Source organism: Eutrigla gurnardus (genome assembly GCF_963514095.1).
Source record: "Eutrigla gurnardus genome assembly, chromosome: 21".
Lineage (NCBI taxonomy): Eukaryota > Metazoa > Chordata > Actinopteri > Perciformes > Triglidae > Eutrigla > Eutrigla gurnardus.
In genome coordinates, this window is record NC_139932.1 from 7,626,592 (window position 1) to 7,643,750 (window position 17,159).

A 17,159-nucleotide genomic window follows, 5' to 3' on the forward strand; every position below is an offset into this window, starting at 1 on the left:
AAGTTAAAAAGGATTTTTCCAGAAATATGTCCTAAATATATCCTATAATATTTCAACCTACCGTACTTTTTTCTTTTCATATTTGTAGAGCTTCTAATGCTATATTGTGACAGATTTGATTGATCACAATTACAGTCGCTCCATCGACACATATTTTATGCATTGGCTGTGTATATTTTTTATGTCTTACGTTTAGTTGCTGCCAAAGAGATACATACAGCATTACTCATTATGATATTACATTAATTAAAAGAAGAATTCAGTCTTAATTACAGGAGAGTTAATGAAAGCCATTTAAATGGCTTCTGGTTGAAGAGAGAGTATTTCAATCTCTACTTTTTTATTTCTCCTACTTTTCGTTCCTGTGAGTGTTTCTTTTTGTCATAAGAGGACCTGCTCACATGTCGAAGAGTGTGAGTAACGTTTGCCGTGTAATGAAGTGGTATCCACCCAGAGAAATGACATCACCAAACACAAACAAACAAATGCAAGCGAAGTCTAATTAAACTCCACCTTTGGACGGTACAGAAGGCGGAGCAGTAAAACCCTGACACTTAAAATGGAGTAATTGCGAGGATTTTTGGAATCTTGTACAAAATGTGTTTTAATTTGCTGCAACACCTCTTTTATCGAGGTGGATATGAATCTTAGACAAAGCGTTTCAATACTTTAATACATATTGTAGAAGAATTACGATTAAAACGAGACGGACTCATTTATTCTAATGCGACAGAGAGCAGCTTTAACTTCCAGGAAGGTCAATCACATAGGGGCACTACAGCACATCACTTGTTAGAGGAGAAGCTTTCCCATTACTTTCCCAATATTCTGGCTACCTTAGTACCATTTATTTTTTATTCTCAAAAAGCCATTAATCCAAATAAAAGGCCGTACTTATCGGTCGCCCCTCGTAATCTCTGAGATCGGTGAATGTGCCACTTCCAAGGCACGCGGTCATTTCTCCTGGTGTGCCCAGACTCTGGTGTGTTAACTGCTGTGTGGCTGTTGTTTTAATTTGTGTTTCTTCCTTCTATGTCCTCCTTATCTGTGTTGTGTCTGATGACTGTTCGGGATGGTCACTGGCGGTAGGTTCCAAAATTGCTGCTGGATCTTCTTAAGCCTGCTGCTCTGATGTTTGTTTATTTTTTAATAGCCTCTTGAGAACGACTTACTCCCGTAGAACCAAATATATGTAACTATGCATACAGTACATGTATATCTGCTGTATATATGTGCGTACAACCTGCATATGCACATATATATGTATGAAAAACAAAACCACTGGGTGCGCATTGACAAGGTTGAACCATGCAGATTTTTGTGCCAAGCCAAAGTCTCCTGCCTTTTGAATCTTTTAATTTCCATTTCAAAGGAGTGGCGGCGAGCTAACGTAGAATGATTGAGAGGCTCTACTGGTAAATGTTCTTTTGAAGCCGCTGATGAAAAGGAAGCTTTTGACGTACAGTAGAATTTGCATTCACATCTCTCAACCCCGGTGAAACTTAGATTAGATTAACCTCATGAATACTTCAACTTTCGATGAATCAAGGGGATTTTTTACTTCCTCAATCATTTTACCTGCTCCACTTTTCCTTCTTTTTATGTATCAAAGAGAAAAACACCCAATTCTGATTCGCTCCCAAAAGGCAGGGACCAAAGTGGCTCAGCCGGAAACGTTGAAAGCAGTCAGTGTGGTTCAGCCTTTTGCTTTCACATGAGCAAGTGGACAAACTAATAGGAGCAGGGCCCTGACTACATCACGGCGCCTTTTTACAAGCACATACCCACCCACCGCTGGCATGATGCTTCTAGCTACTACCCACGTAGGGGATGACATGCAAGCTTTAGGGGTTATGATGACAATGCGACTGTATGTCTTGACGGCGTGACCAGACGTGGGGAATGGGGGAATCACACGAGAGCACTGGTTTGTACGAAAGAGAATGCGCTGCATGCCCAAGGAAAGAGACTTGTTGGAAGGCAACTGTTGACGCTGAATGAATGACTTTGAGAGCCTCTTCAAACGCATGTTGCTCTTATAACAAACTCCCCCACCCTCACCCTCCCTCTCCTCCACCCTCCCCCCCACCACCACCTGCTACCCTTACCTCAGTGCCAGGCTAGCGAAAGGGCAACTTCACTTCTCACGCTCTGCCACTTCAGACTCTTCCCAGTTGATATGTGATTGATATGAGGCTTGGTCAAGGGAATTGTCTCACTGTGATCTTTTCCAGAAGCATCTCTCTCTCTCCTTCTTTCTGCCCTCTGTCTAAGTCTCTTTACTAGGGCTGTACCCCAACCACAATGTGTTTGATTCACATCCGATTTGCCAACAAACATTATCTGGCAATTTCGAAAAATGTCAGTGATGATTTGGACACATTACCATAGTCAAAATGCGGCCCGCCACATTTGATATAAAAAAACCATAATGAAATAATACTAAAATATTTTTAAACGTTTTGGACCCCTCCCTGATACGCTGGCCCTCGCTCACCGCCAACTCTAGTTGGGCTTGAAAAGGCCGGGGGTGAAGGTGACTTGCAGATCCTTGACAGCAAACCTCGCCCGGACGGGCCACTTACTGGACCTAGTGCTCACAGCTCCCCCTCTCCCTGCAGGAAGAAACAGGGTTCTGTGACTTGTCTTGAAACACAGACCCAGTCTTGTTTCCCTTGCTTTATGGGTGTGACCCTTTTTAAATGGTACACTGTTCTTCAAAGATATAGCCTCTTATAAAATAAAACGTCAAGTCGACTTACGAATAATTCAACTTGACCTTCGAGGGTGCAGCCCTACTCTTTCCCCTCCCCCTTCTCCCTCTAATGCCTGCTCATTGCTCCCATCTCTGGCGACATCATCTGATCTTTCCTCCCTTTAGACAGAAACACCCAGAGATTGATAGAAAAGCATCGTCAGGGGACCAGGCCCGGGGCTTTAGTGCATCACAGAGCATGTCCTGGTGTTAACTGCTATGGTGTTTTAGTGCTTGCTTCCCCCATTTCCCCCCCGTATACACCATAAAACAAGTGGCAGCTTTTACAGGAGTAGGTCCACTGGCAGGACCTGGGCGGGGAACGGCTGGCTGGGTGCTAGCACCAGCGACAAACAGGCGACACTGACTCTTGGTGGGTGTCTCCTTCAGGCCTTGAAGGATGAGGAGGATGCCGAGACAGGGCTGACTGAAACGGAGAAAGAGGAAGAGCCCAAGGAGGACCAGAAACTGGGCAAATTACAATACTCCCTGGATTACAATTTCACAGAGAATACGGTAAGGGTCCGCTCTCCGACTCTGTCTATGTGTGTCGTTGTTGCGAAAGGTCCTCGTTGGTAAGTATGGTCACACCCAACTTCTGAGGGGGTCCAACTTTTCATTTCTCCAGGGATTAAACGGGACCCAACCCAGGTTTTGCACAACATTCTCCTTTTGTTTGGTTAACACTGCTGTTTGGTCGCTGAAGCTTGAGAGCAATCTCACAGGGATATCATGGAGGTCGAGTTTGTGCATTCGCTACTGAGCCTTGTAAAAGATACTGTGCGCTCGTGGGAATGGAGTTCGCTTCTGAATTTGTTTCTTTCTTTCTACTTGATTGAAAACAGTCCCTGCAGATACCCATCTGCTTTAGTTTTTTTCCAGCAGGCTGAGTTTAAAAAAAAAAAAAGAAAGCCGAATGAGGAAGCGCATCAACTTCCTGGCGCCAGATGTTGTGTGACAGATAATAGACACGGTGCGTGAACACAGTGCTGTCCCTCGCCGGGCTAGCTAACTCCCCATTAAAAACAGAACTGACAGCCAGGGATTAGACAGTAACACACTATATCTTCCTTATCTACACTATAACAAAAATAACTTTGATCGCGACACAAATGTTATGCACACGTGCAGCTATCAGTCATCGATAACTTTTTAGGACTTAACCTGCGAAATATTAATCTATGCACAGATTGTAGAGTCAAGAACGATGCTAATTAAATTCAACACCATTAGCGTTCAGTCGATCGGGGTCTTATTTCTTTTAGAGGAAAGAATGACAAAGTACTGAGCCATTTCATCAAAAAGGGTATATTATGTGGAGAATATTACATTTCACAGAGGGATCTGTCATGAAGTGGGAGGCGATGACAGGTCTCTCTATGAGGTTCTCCATTACACTGGTAATAAGGTCCACAGTGGAGCTAAAGTGTAATGAATGGATGACAGTTTTCACAATCTGTGGCAGTGACCGCGCACGGCTCAACGCAGCGCTGAAGTCCAAGGAGCTCACAAAAAACCCGGGGAGGCGGCGCTCATCTGACCCACTTTCAGCCGGCTCAGTGAAGGACACAGACCGGAGGCACGGTGGCCTTCAGGAAATGTTTATTTTTCATCCTCAGGCTTTGAGGCCCAATCAATGTGAGCGCCGGGGAACTGCTGGGAGGAGGTCTGACACAGGTGATTGGTTTGATGCCTCGGCTGTAGGTTCCTTTTATAAAGACGGAGGCTGGGTGTGAATAACTGAATACATGGCTGCCTTTAAAGAGACGATATCGCAGAGAACAATGATTGTCTAGTCTTTGCAGGATAATTTGCACTCAGAGATGATATTTCAATCACCAATGAAGCACGACACTTTTCAGTGTTTCCCTTATTTTTGCCGATATGATATTTCACTGTTTAAGCCCTAGAAATGACATTCATATCGGACGATTCTACAGCATGCGATTTAAGGCCAGAGTGTAGAAGACTGCAGTTTTGGTCCCAGACGTAACTATGATCTTTCTCTAACCGTAAGCAAGAAGGAGGAATCCAGTTTAAGAGGTGAAACTTTTTGGTGAATGTTTGTGACTTTTGGTGAAACTGAAAAAAACACAAATGTTCTCACAAATTAGAAAACACGCCTCATTTAAGATCCCACCGTTAGCGCTATTAAACTTCCCTTGATGGCCCTGTCGAACAGAAAAAAGGGCACCCACGGTTTGTGTGAGTACAGAGACTGAGGCGAGATCGGGCCGAGTGTGAGGAGACGTACAGATTAATGTCAGGTCCTCGTGGCGAAGAGTCCCGGCTTTGTTTCTGTCTGTTAACCACCACAAATGGCTGCTTCCCCCGGTGTTGATGACTCCGGGTTCATACACTAATGAGACAAAAGGGTTTTGTAAAAGATCCAAATCACTCAGGGAGCGGCGACGCAACTACATCAGGCAAATGCACAGCAAATGAACCACAAAGAGGCCCTTCAGCACAGCAGGAAGGGAATTATAATGTCATTCCTTCTTTCAACATCATTACCATATTCATTGCTCTTTTCCCGGGTCGCCACCAGGCCCACGCATTGTGTCCAGTCAGGGGACGGGAGTGTTGAACTCGTTATTAAGAAGGGATGAATTTCCAAATATTCATGCTGCTTTTTTTTATGATTTATTTCAGGATTTCCTCTACGTTTCATTTCTGACATAAAACACAAAGTTTAATATTTATTATGAGGCAGGAAAAGGACTATTACCCACCCTGGTCAGCATGTAGCTGTGAAACACAAACAGAGAGGGGTTAAAACCCCCGCTGTGATTACAGCTACAGGTTACATACAGGTGTGCAAACACTTAATTTATTCAGTTTGACTCTCAAAGGGGCGATGGTGTTGGACGTTAAAGTCGGTGCTGAAATCGAGGGTTAGTTGTGAAGTGAGAGGAGAGGAGGGTTTTAAAAAGTCTGTCACAGTGAAGTTTCTTGTCTTGAAAGAGTAAAAATGCCAAAGGGCGTCTGTCAGCAGCCTCTCAAACACGATGACTATTCAGGCAAAAAGACGGACTTGACATAGACAACATACTTGTGTCCTTCAGGGACAGATGTCATGGGTTACGTCACTTGGGCACATATATACGAAGATAATCTTTCCATTATTTTACATATATCTATTTTCACTGTTAGAATTAAGTGTTAACTTCATACCCTTTTGACTAGATGTAGACGAGACGATGTGTTTTTCATAATGTTATGTGACATTTAATAGTGTAAATATTTTGTGAACTCCACAGAGTGCAGCCGAGAAATAAAACAGTTTAAATGAAATGGGAGCAGCTGGAAAATGAATACTCAGTTTTTACATAGTTATATGGGCTGCTTTCCAAGAAGTCTGACACTTAATTTGCATTTATGAAAAGCTCAGTAGATTCACAGTTGGGGACTAAATTAAATTTGGGAAAAGAAGATATGGTTTATGCTTAATTCCACTCGCGGTAGTAAGCCTCGCCGCTTGGTTTGATTTTGAGCGAAGATGTTTTGAGAAAACGTGAACGTGAAAGTGTCATCCAGCACGAGGACAGACACAATTACTACATTTCCGACCACTTCCCCTCCTCTTATCTCTCCACTGAAGCGCCGGTGCCTCTCCAGGTAAAGATGGCGTGACATGCTGTGTCAGCCACGGACTGTTTGCTGATGGACGGGTGGGAATCAGGAGGACGGCATGCGGGGACCAATTGCTACCCTCAAAATCTAAGTGTCGCTTCACAGCACCGCGATACAAAACATGGTTACGTTAAGGTTCAGGTAAATGACAGCCCGTGTAATTGTGTGTCTCATTTTATCCTCTGAGGTATGTACCCATTCTGCAGCGAGTGAACCCAACGAGCTTCACGCAGATGTGCAATCAAAGAAGTTCTATTTATGTCAAAGGGGTCCGTTTCAAATCATGACAGAATCTCATTTCAGTGTTTGTGGTGTTTTATCGAGCCGGTGTCGAGAAAATGTTGTGCACTACCTGGGCAGCAGCTAATAACCTGAGGAGACTCCATACTTTCCATGATGATCTCGTCTCGTGTTCACTATTGTCACGTGTGATGTTTGTGTGTGAATACAGTGTAGGTGTGTGTGTGTGTGTACAGATGTGGACCATCTCATTAAGACCTTTCCCTGCTGGAATCTCACCACCATCCATGTTGAGACTCAAACACAGAGATACAGACCAGGCTCGTGTAACGTACATTTGCTCCGAAGACGGAAACAATCTCATTCGTCAAATTAAACATTCATGTGTGTGAGAGTTATTATTCCTGCTCGCCTGCGACAGCCATGACTAGACGTTGTGTTTTCGGGTTGTCCGTCCGTTTGTACATGGACCTGGTACCTGCAGGGAGCTTCAAATTTTTACTAATGTCCACTAAGACTCAAGGAGGATCAGATTAGGTTCCACTGTGACCTCACAGAACACGTTTTTGTCCATAACTCATACGCTAATTATGACAATTTCACACGAATGTCTTAATAGGATAGAATTAAGAAGTGATGTGACGGAGAAGTCCCAAAAGTGTTCACCTTCTAATGAAGACCGTGTGATACAGCTGAAAGCTCTGTTGATGCTTGCCTTCATCTATTTCAACTACATGGAGTACAAGCTACCTCCTTAGCCTTTTCTGTCTGAATCTTGGCCAAAAAAAATATTAAAATGTAGTTTTCAGCTCAGTCAGAAAAAAGAAAGCATATAAATCTGTAGTTTTCAGTCACTGATTTTAACGTTGTTGGTTGTTTCCCTTATGGCGATTAGCAACTGCAGCTAATTGTCATTGTTTCCTCGCGTTTGCGTTCACCACGTGTCACCGGTAGATCCAGCCAGTAAACTGATGCAGCTGCCGACAGCTGTACGGCTCCATGGCCCAGTGCCCTGGTCAGCCTCCAGATTGCTGCTTGATGGCTGCCTGATAGGAAGTTGATTGACTGACTAGCTGGGCCTCCTGAGAGGCCTTTGAGTAGAGACTCTGACTGGCAGGTCAATCAGCCTCCCGGTGGTTATCAATTACCGCCTTGTGTGAAGAGAAACAGTCCTCTCATTCCTACTCTGACACGTCCTGGCCTTTACGAACTCTTCAGCCGCTGTCAGGCTCTGCAGACGTGACCTTCTAATACTGCTGCCATTTCCCTGGAAAAAAATGACACCTAATCATCTTTAAGCCCCCATTAGAAATGATGGCTAGTGATTTTAAGGAGAAAAATCCAATGTTCCCCGTGGTCTTTCATGTTGAAGCGAAACATGGTTTCTCTGTGAGGATGTTGGTGGGATGAAGGTGCAAGTTGAGATGATTGGGATGAGTGGGCAGTCTGACATGCCGCCCCTCATTTCATTATTTTTTTTTTTGTACCGTTCGTGTTCTTCTTTCAGCTCATGGTGGGGATCATCCAGGCCGCAGAGCTGCCTGCTATGGACATGGGCGGCACGTCGGACCCGTACGTGAAGGTCTACCTGCTGCCTGACAAGAAGAAGAAGTTTGAGACCAAAGTCCACAGGAAGACCCTCAACCCCGTCTTCAATGAGCAGTTCACTTTCAAGGTACGCCTCCCGACACGTGACCATTTCAAGCCGATCCTTTTCTAGCCGGACATCTTTTGGTTCCACTGACAATCTGATTTGCATGCAGCCATGAATGCTGGGAAGGTGTGGAGACAGTAACCAGCTGGCACATTAGCAAGCCCCTGACAGACTATCTCGCACACACCGAGGCTCAATGTGACTGGGATTAACACGGGCAGACGCACCGCTACGCCCGGGCCTCGGCCATGACAGACGCATGGCTGCTGCTGCGTGGCAGTTGGGAAAGTTTGGTTATTCACCCGACAGTGAAGAGCTATTTGATGTCAAGTTAGGCATAATGTGACATGATTCCCATCTCGGTGCAAGGTTTATTTGTTTTTGTTGTTCTTAACTCAAAATCTATGAAAAAGCAGGACAGGAATTATAAGCACCGTCAAGAAGACGAGATGATTTTATCAGATAATGTGAAGGACAGTCTTATCTCTCTCTCACTCCCTCTCTTTTGTGTTGTGACAAGCCATTTCCATTTAATAAGTCTCGTCCCGAAATTGAAGGCAATCAAGGATCACAAGTACCCATCTGTCTTTTACTCATCCCAGGCCTGATAACGCCGTCTGTCAGGGCGAGCGGCTGGGAGACTAGTGATTGATTTGGAAAGAGAAGCACCCACCACATCGCCGTCCACCCACTCCAAAAACACACACACACACCTGACTCAGCGTGGCATTTAATTGACTTTAGAAACATCACACACTCTTCTGTGGGGGTTCAGGACTGACATGAAATCAAATTAAAGATATGAAACTCTGGACTGTGTCGCACTGGCGTACCAAGCAAAGTGGTAACTCCTACTAACTTGATGAATTATAACTATGACAATGGCATAGTTATAATTCCTTCATGCAAACACAGTAACAGCATATCCACTTCACTATAACTGGAAATGTTAGCCTAGCCTGCTAAAGCTCACAGACGCCGTGCATAGATAAGCAGAAGAAAAGGGGGATTTATTTCCTTAAAGCCTCTAATGATAATACCGTGTTTGTCGAAGAACAAATCCTTCCCTAAATGACTTCCCCAAACAGAAGATACGAAAAAGGAGGGAAGAGTCGATGTGTTGACTCAGCAGGGATCAAATTAAATGAGACAAGTGACGATTTTTAATTGTCACATGGCGCCTGTTTTCCTTGGTGGTGCATAAAAACTCGTCAAACTGGAGGCTCCAACACCATAGTTCACAAACCAATGGGTGATGTCACCACGACTACATCCACTTCCTATATACAGTCAATTCTAATGGGGCGTTGTTGGTCATCCTTCCTCCTCAGGTCCCCTACGTGGAGCTCGGTGGAAAGACACTGGTCATGACGGTGTACGATTTTGACCGCTTTTCCAAACACGATGCCATCGGCGACATCAAGGTGCCCATGAACAAGGTGGACTTCAGCCACGTCACAGAGGAGTGGCGGGATCTGATCTGCGCTGAGAAGGAGGAGGTAAGGGCTGTGGAGCCGCTGTAGGCGGACACACACGACACAGAGATCAATCACTCCCCAGAAAATGGGAAATGAGTCGGTTCCAAGTCATTTTGTAACACCTGTCTCCGCATCAAGGCTCAGATTTGTACATCTCAGCTGCTGCTTTTAATAATAACGGTGGGTTTTTTTTATCGGTGCTTGCATAAGTGATATCGCAGTGATTACTTTTGCTGTGTTCAGCAAGCCAATTGTGCTCGAACCACAATCGTGGCGCCGTGGCCGAAGTAATCCATCTCTCCTGGAAATGTCACTTAATCAGATGTCCACACTTCCCCTTCAATTAACAGAAGTGTGACTTTCCAGGCAGCAGTTCAGGAGATTCCATTTTCATGGTAAATGTCACGGCGTATAGCACATGTTACCAGGAGAAGCTCATTTATAGCATCACGGCGGTTTGATTTAAAGGTTAATTATAGCATTGTCGAACGGCCGGTGATGTTGTTTGAGTTGAAGGGCATCACTTTACTTCCTGCCGTTCGGCTGCTCGGCTGCACTAGACAAATTTTACGCAAGGTTTGAGCCGCTGCAGCGAGTTGAGTGTTGGCGCTCAGCGGAGAGTTGTGGAGGCAGACCATGGAAATCCCTGCTGCCAACTTCCAACCGGTGAAAAGTATTGAAATGTCTTATTATTACATTCATTGGTTTAATGCTCTAATCACAATAACAGTAAATGGGAATGAACAAAGTCACAATACAATGAAATCCATTTGTCAACAACTTTGTTCTCCATTAAGTGTGATTAAATGCCAGCGGCAAATGAACCTGCCAAACAGAAACAGACTTCATTGTCTTGCTGGCAGCTCAGCAATTGTATCTGTTAATGATTGCAAACAAAACTCAATTATTATTTAACATTAGCAGAAAAGGTTAAACCAAAATACACTTATTTGTTTATTTCCCGGATATTTTCATGGTCCTACTCCTCTATAACTCAACCAATTAACAACATTTTTGTCATGTAAACAACGACCTCAATGCTATGATGTTCAACCCAAATATCTGCTCCGTTAGAAACAGTTAACCCGCGTTCATTCTACCCTATACCGACCACTTCAAAATATCATTTGTGCATCTTCTTGAACTGACTTATATTTGGATTTTGCTTGAGTTCTACATCCAAAATAAAAACTCTTGATAGTGGTACAAATACCAGAACGTTAATTATTTATTGCTGAAAGTATATAACGTTTAATATTTGTCATATCTTGCATTGTTAATGTTAATGCTCTTTGTTTATTTGAACGTCTCAGTGGACCAGCGTCTTTTAAATGAAATGGTCGGAATAAAGTGCTCATGGAATGAAAACAAAGTGATTGCTAGATGATTAATGGGATGTAGGAAAGAAGAAAATAAACATGGTATGCGTATTGGGGGGCATTTTATTACTTTATTAGGGAGTAGAGAATAGAGTTGACTAAAAATGAGAGGAAACACATTTTCAAGTGAAAATAGAAACATTTAATTCTGAATACTCCTGTTGAAATATTCAAATGAAACAGTCTGAGGTGAAAAACAATAAAATCTCTCACTGTCTGAACTATTCACAACCCCAGAGATGTCTGCAACTCATGATCGGGGGTCACAAGTTTGTTTTAAAAGATAACGAGCCACTGCTTTTAGATACATGCAAATGAAATAAAGCTCTGTCAGTGGAAGCATATCCGTCCAACGAGAGGCTTTCAGGTTGAAATCTTTGAGCTGTGAGCTCAGTGGAGATTTAATACGCTGCCTACACACAGGTAACCCAATCCTCTTCACTATTAAGGGCAGGTATGCAGTTCCAAAAATGCCCTTTAAGCAGCAGTTGACCTTTTACACTTCATAGGAAATATAAAAAAAGGCCGGTCACTGCTCTCCACAGCATAATTAACCGTTGCTCCTTCGCTGGCCTCCAGGGGAGCCTGTATTTCTGTTGATTAAAACCCAGCTCTCGACATCGATGCCGGAGCATTAAGCCTTTCGTTTTGTTGCTCAACAAGCAGTCACGGAAGTGCAGGGCTTCTACAGCACAAACACACTCTGCATGAGGGAATAGGACTCGACTGGAACCTGAAGTAAAACCGGTTGATATTCAGGTCCGGTTGGGCCCTGAATTGTAATCTCTGTTGGAAATGGCCACTCGTTACGCAGGTGTGACCTGAGAGAGACTTATTGACTGTGTCTGCTCCGAGTGTTGATAAGAGATATGGCGAGAATATGAACCGCTCTCTGTTCGGCGTGTGATAATGAGGCTGTTTGTGATGCTGATTTGTGTGAACCAGTGAAGTGATTGCAGTCTGTACTTTTCCAGCGAAGTGACGGGTGACGGATACAAGTGGGAGCCAATATTAGAAATCAATACCACCAAAACAAGAGACCAAAATCATAGAAGAAAAAGAAGGAATTGTTGTGCAAATGATTGGCTATGACTCTTAAGCTCTGACTCAGAAATGCAGTGTGATGAGATCAGGCAGTAACTTCCGGTTCAGAAAAGTAAAGCCAACACTGAAGTGCCTTAAAGATTGCATTCTCTCTGCTGGCCATCAGGGGCCGACTCCTCGGCTGATTGCATGGAAGTCAATGAGAAAATGACCCTACTTCTCATTTGATGTATTATCTACATTTATTATATCACTTATTTAAAATATTTCTAGTTTTTTTTGTTGATTGATAACATTAACCATTTTATTAATTTAACTAAGTTCTGGATGATTTCATGAAACAAATTATAAGACATTATTAACCCGCTTTAGATGAGTTTCTCAGTTTAGTAAAAATAAATGTCAATCGTAGTAAGAGTGTGTTTGATGTGATTTATTTTGTATGTATTTTTTCATCTTTTTGGGGAAGCACATATGTTCTGGACAGTTCCTTAAAATGTGGATAAACATTTCTCATAATTATTACTTTTATAAGACATACACATTCTCACAGATGTGGGTGTAACGTTCCTGATGAACAAGAACAAAATTATTAATATTTGTAATTATATTTTATCTAAAGTCATCTCTCCGGTAGGATTCTGTCTGGATGGTCAGAATATACTTTTCTAATATGTGTTTAATGTTCTTTTCTTCCAAATCATTAATGCAAAAGTTTCCATCTAATAAACATTTGCCACAAAAATACAGAAAAATATTACTTAATCGCATTCCAACTAGAAATGTATCTTACTAATAAACTGAATTATTTTTGTTTTGCAGTTCTACATTAACCACTAAATTATGCATGCTGATCGTTCTGTGCATATTCTACATGAGAAAGCACTGTGCATAATATGTAAGCACTTAGAGCAATTGCAAAAACATATTTCTGTTACTTCTTTAAATTCTCTGCAGATATTCACCCAAAGTAGACGCTATAATTATGGTAAACAGCTTTATAACCGAGTGTTATTGTGCTGTGCTTTAACCTTAATACCATCATTTTTCACAGACCCTGTTGGCATGTTCATTAAATAAAACATTAAATGTTGTCTTTGCTGCCTGTGGAGAGTAGAACCAAATAAACACATCTAACAAAAAAAAAAGAAGACAAAATTCAGCTTCAGATTTGGTTGACTGAGCATTTTCTAATGTGCTTTGGAGGGAAACATAAGAGCTATTTATAGTGAGCATCTGCTGTGCGCATGTGATGCAAATGTGGATGCATTAGTTGCTGTTCAAACTGGTCTCACCTCTGTGATGTCTTTGCCTGTCCAACAGCAAGAGAAGCTGGGCGATATCTGCTTCTCTCTGCGATACGTTCCCACCGCTGGCAAGTTGACCGTCGTCGTCCTGGAGGCTAAAAACCTGAAGAAAATGGATGTGGGAGGCTTGTCAGGTGAGAAAATTACAACTGTGTGTGTGCGTGTGTGTGTGTGTGTGTTCCCTCTGACAGGCCCTTTGTCTGTAATTATACATGCACTGCAGCACACACTTCTCCCTCCAAGTATTTCTTTAACAACCACCCAAACACATCACGAAGTCCGTCAAGGACAGATCATATATAAATAATATATCTCATATACATCATGTAAATCATGTATAAATCATATATATATAATATATAAATCATATATCATACATTAATGTATATAAAACAATTCTGGTATACGGTATGTGTGTTTGTTGATCGGGTGGTTTGGCTAAGCTAGCGGTCATAGAGGAAGTAATCACCTAGCTTGACCCGAATGTTTGCCGTTGCTATGACAACAAGTGAAAGCTACCGCTAGCTTAGGCAAACTACCTGCTCAATAAACACAAATAAGATGACAATTTGGCCCATATAAAATTAACCAACAATAACCATCAACAGCCATTACCTTAAGGGCCTTAGCAAAGCGTCACACGTTGGGATGAATTAATTAGAAAGATAAAAGCGACATTCGGAAGCGAAGTTAGCTAGCATAAATGCAGGTTGTTAGCATCGTAATAAACTAGCAAATTTTTAACTAGCTAATACGCTGTCGTAATTTTCTCTCCTGTGTTTATGCATTTTATCCGCCTGTGGCCGAAATTAGTATTACAACAATAAGCACAAATGATGCTCACAAAAAAATCACCTGTTTTCAAAAGTAAAGCGTGCAAAGATTCTCCTGCTACAACCTTCTCTTGGCCATTTTTAAGCCATAAACACAGGAGAGAAAACATTCAGATCAGAATTGCCTTCCTCTGACTTGCCTCTCAGGGCTTCAGATGTTCACATGGAGAAGAAGCTGTTTGGACTTAATGTCGTGTGAAAGGAAGCGGTGGAGAAGCTCCGACAGTACACACATGCAACATTAAGTTCAACAGGTGACATTTATCACAACAGAGTATGAGTAGTGGGCCTGATGTCATGGTAACACAATGTGCTATTTGTGAAGGCAGGGGAGGGCTGAAAAACCCACAGGTTCAGACTCCAGCTTACACAAACAACGTTTCATAAAGGCTCAGATGTCCATATCTATAACAAACTCACAGTTACCTTCTTTGTTTCCCTCATTAAAGCTTTAATGTCGTACTGTGTGCGATCCAACATACGTTAATTGCTCCACAATTATAATAGAAGCACATTAGGGCATACATACACCGGTTCATATTTTTGAAACCAAGACGGAGAAAAAATTACAGCCTGGTCTCACTCCAACTACACTTGACGTAGTATAAAGAGCTAGACTTTCACCCAGGAGAACATTGTTCATGTCACGTCATGACACAAACAGGGATTGTACCATGTTTTATTTTTTTTGCTTTACTTTCATGTTCAGCATATGCCAGTTATACTTTAAATTTTCATAAACGCAAACACACCCAAATAAACACCGATACCACACAATAGGCTGGCCCTTTCCCCTCCCCGCTGCCTCTCCTGTGACGTCCTACGTGGTTTCATTTTAAATCCCCCCGGTGTGCACTTCCCTCCCGCCTCGACTCTTTCGGCTCTAATTACCATACACCTGTGTCCACTTGCTTTCTGCCTGACCGCCCGGTCTCTCCATATAATCCTAAACATGCTGCGGTACAGTAACACGGCGCACATTAAAAGCCCACAGCTCCCTTTCATCCAGCAGACCAGCGCGAGCAGCCATTTGGCAGGAAAGAAAAAACTCCCCCGCTGCCATTTTATGCTACTTCCATTAGCTCTCACCTGTGTCCATTTGCATTGTGGGACTGTCAGCCACGTTGACTAGCTGGTCTGAAAAAGGTGTTAATCTATTCAATTTGAAGGCCAGGTTTCTTGTTCACTTGAAGGGAAGTCAGTCAGTTTGACACCACGTACCGTGTGTCACATTTAATTGGAGCTTGTTTTATCTTTGTGCGTTGGTCTGTGGCTTTTAGGGCGAGTTATTAGCATAAAAGCACATTGCATGTTTCTAATTACACACACACACACAACTAGAATAAACTCTAAATTGCTGATTTTTTCCGCGGCTGCTTTTCTGCTCTGAGATTGGACTTAAAAGTGTCGCACTCGGATGAAATAATGGGCAGGTCTGTAATAACAATGATTAGCTCCATCCACAGGGTGTCTCGGCCAGAGTTTAAGGAGGAGGACAAGTAATTGATGGCCTGGGATCAGCCCTCTCCTCTTTGTCATCCTGTTTACCATGCCTAATTATGGCTCACAGAAGAAGATGTGGGTATTACCATTAACCAATGTATAATCAGAAATAATTCTTTGGATTGGCTCCTCATGAAACATCCCTCCAAATCTCTCTCACGAAAACAGACATTTTAAATATTAGCTTTAAAGAAACTACAGTTGAATTTTTTTTCTCTTTTTTTTTTTCTTTTTTTGGTGCTGCTCAGGATTGTTGCTACTTAAGTGCGGTGACGCACCGAGCACCATGCTCTTTAGCTGTCGTCTCAAAATAATCCCAGTCTCATTGCAGACAAGTTGATTCCCTCTCTCTGCTGTTCCTCTCTCTCTAGTCGACGCCACGGCAACGCGATATAGAAAAACACATTGTGTCGTGTAGTTTGGGAACACTTTCGCTTATTGCCTGTTTGATGGCGATTTTCACAAAATAACAACACTGCTGTATGAAAGGTGAGTCAAACCTGTGGCGGACACAAAGGCTAAGTGTTTGGAAGCAACTCAGAATGAGGCCATGAGGGTTTATAGAGAAAGCGGCTGCAAAGATTGCTTTGTCCCACCCTCTTTGTACCTCTGGAGACTTCCCAGAAGGCTGTGAGGCGGCACATAACCAGGTAATGGCCCACAGTGGAGGAGGTTGTCAAAGCACACAGGCGCCAGTGTCAGCGGTAATGAAGCCGCACTGCCCCGTCCTGGCGCTCCCATTCGCCATCAAGCCTCTCGGGCCGGAGGGTTTAGTCGTTTTGTTCCTCTGGACGGTCGGACCGAGAGGGTTTCTCCCAGTCGGTGAAGCAACGGGCCAGAAGGATCATTAAAGGGTCGCCTGAGCAGGAAGCAATTTGAAAGGGATTTAGGGAATCAGAAGTCATCTCATCAGTGTCTCCATCTTTTCAGAGTTTTGCTCCGATACGAGCACATTCACATGTAGATTAGGAGAAGCAGATGAGTTACAGGACGATCTCACAGAAGAGTTACCCAGTAAACACTTGTGTCCGTGTGGCATGTGTGCCGTTCAGCGCCGAGCCGAGTGTATAAAACTAAACCGACAGTTAGCCCTCGATTCACCCACCGTGGCAAATCCAAAATGACAGGAGGAGAGCTAAGATGACAGCCGGGCTATATTTAACCCACATGTATCGGTGTTCATTTGGCAAACTCTGCCCCGCAGTCGGTGAGCACGGGAATATTTGAGGAAAGAATTTCTCCGTTTGGTGTTGTATGTGTGTGCGCGTGATATAGCGTCAACACTTTAACTGCTACCTTCACCAAAATAGTCCGAATGAGTCACACCTGGATG

General features: G+C 43.1%; 1 protein-coding gene across 2 annotated transcripts in view; it reads left to right on the top strand.

Moving 5' to 3' along the window:
• The window catches only part of syt1a (synaptotagmin Ia), a 76,219-nt gene that overhangs the window by 47,879 nt on the left and 11,181 nt on the right, over positions 1–17,159 (top strand). The window contains exons 4-7 of one of the 2 annotated variants that reach the window (XM_084039012.1): positions 3,146–3,271; positions 8,136–8,303; positions 9,614–9,781; positions 13,507–13,624. In XM_084039012.1, the coding sequence (XP_083895138.1) occupies positions 3,146–3,271; positions 8,136–8,303; positions 9,614–9,781; positions 13,507–13,624 (580 nt within the window). The remainder of the gene's footprint in view (positions 1–3,145; positions 3,272–8,135; positions 8,304–9,613; positions 9,782–13,506; positions 13,625–17,159) is intronic. The other variant, XM_084039013.1, reaches the window with a different exon arrangement.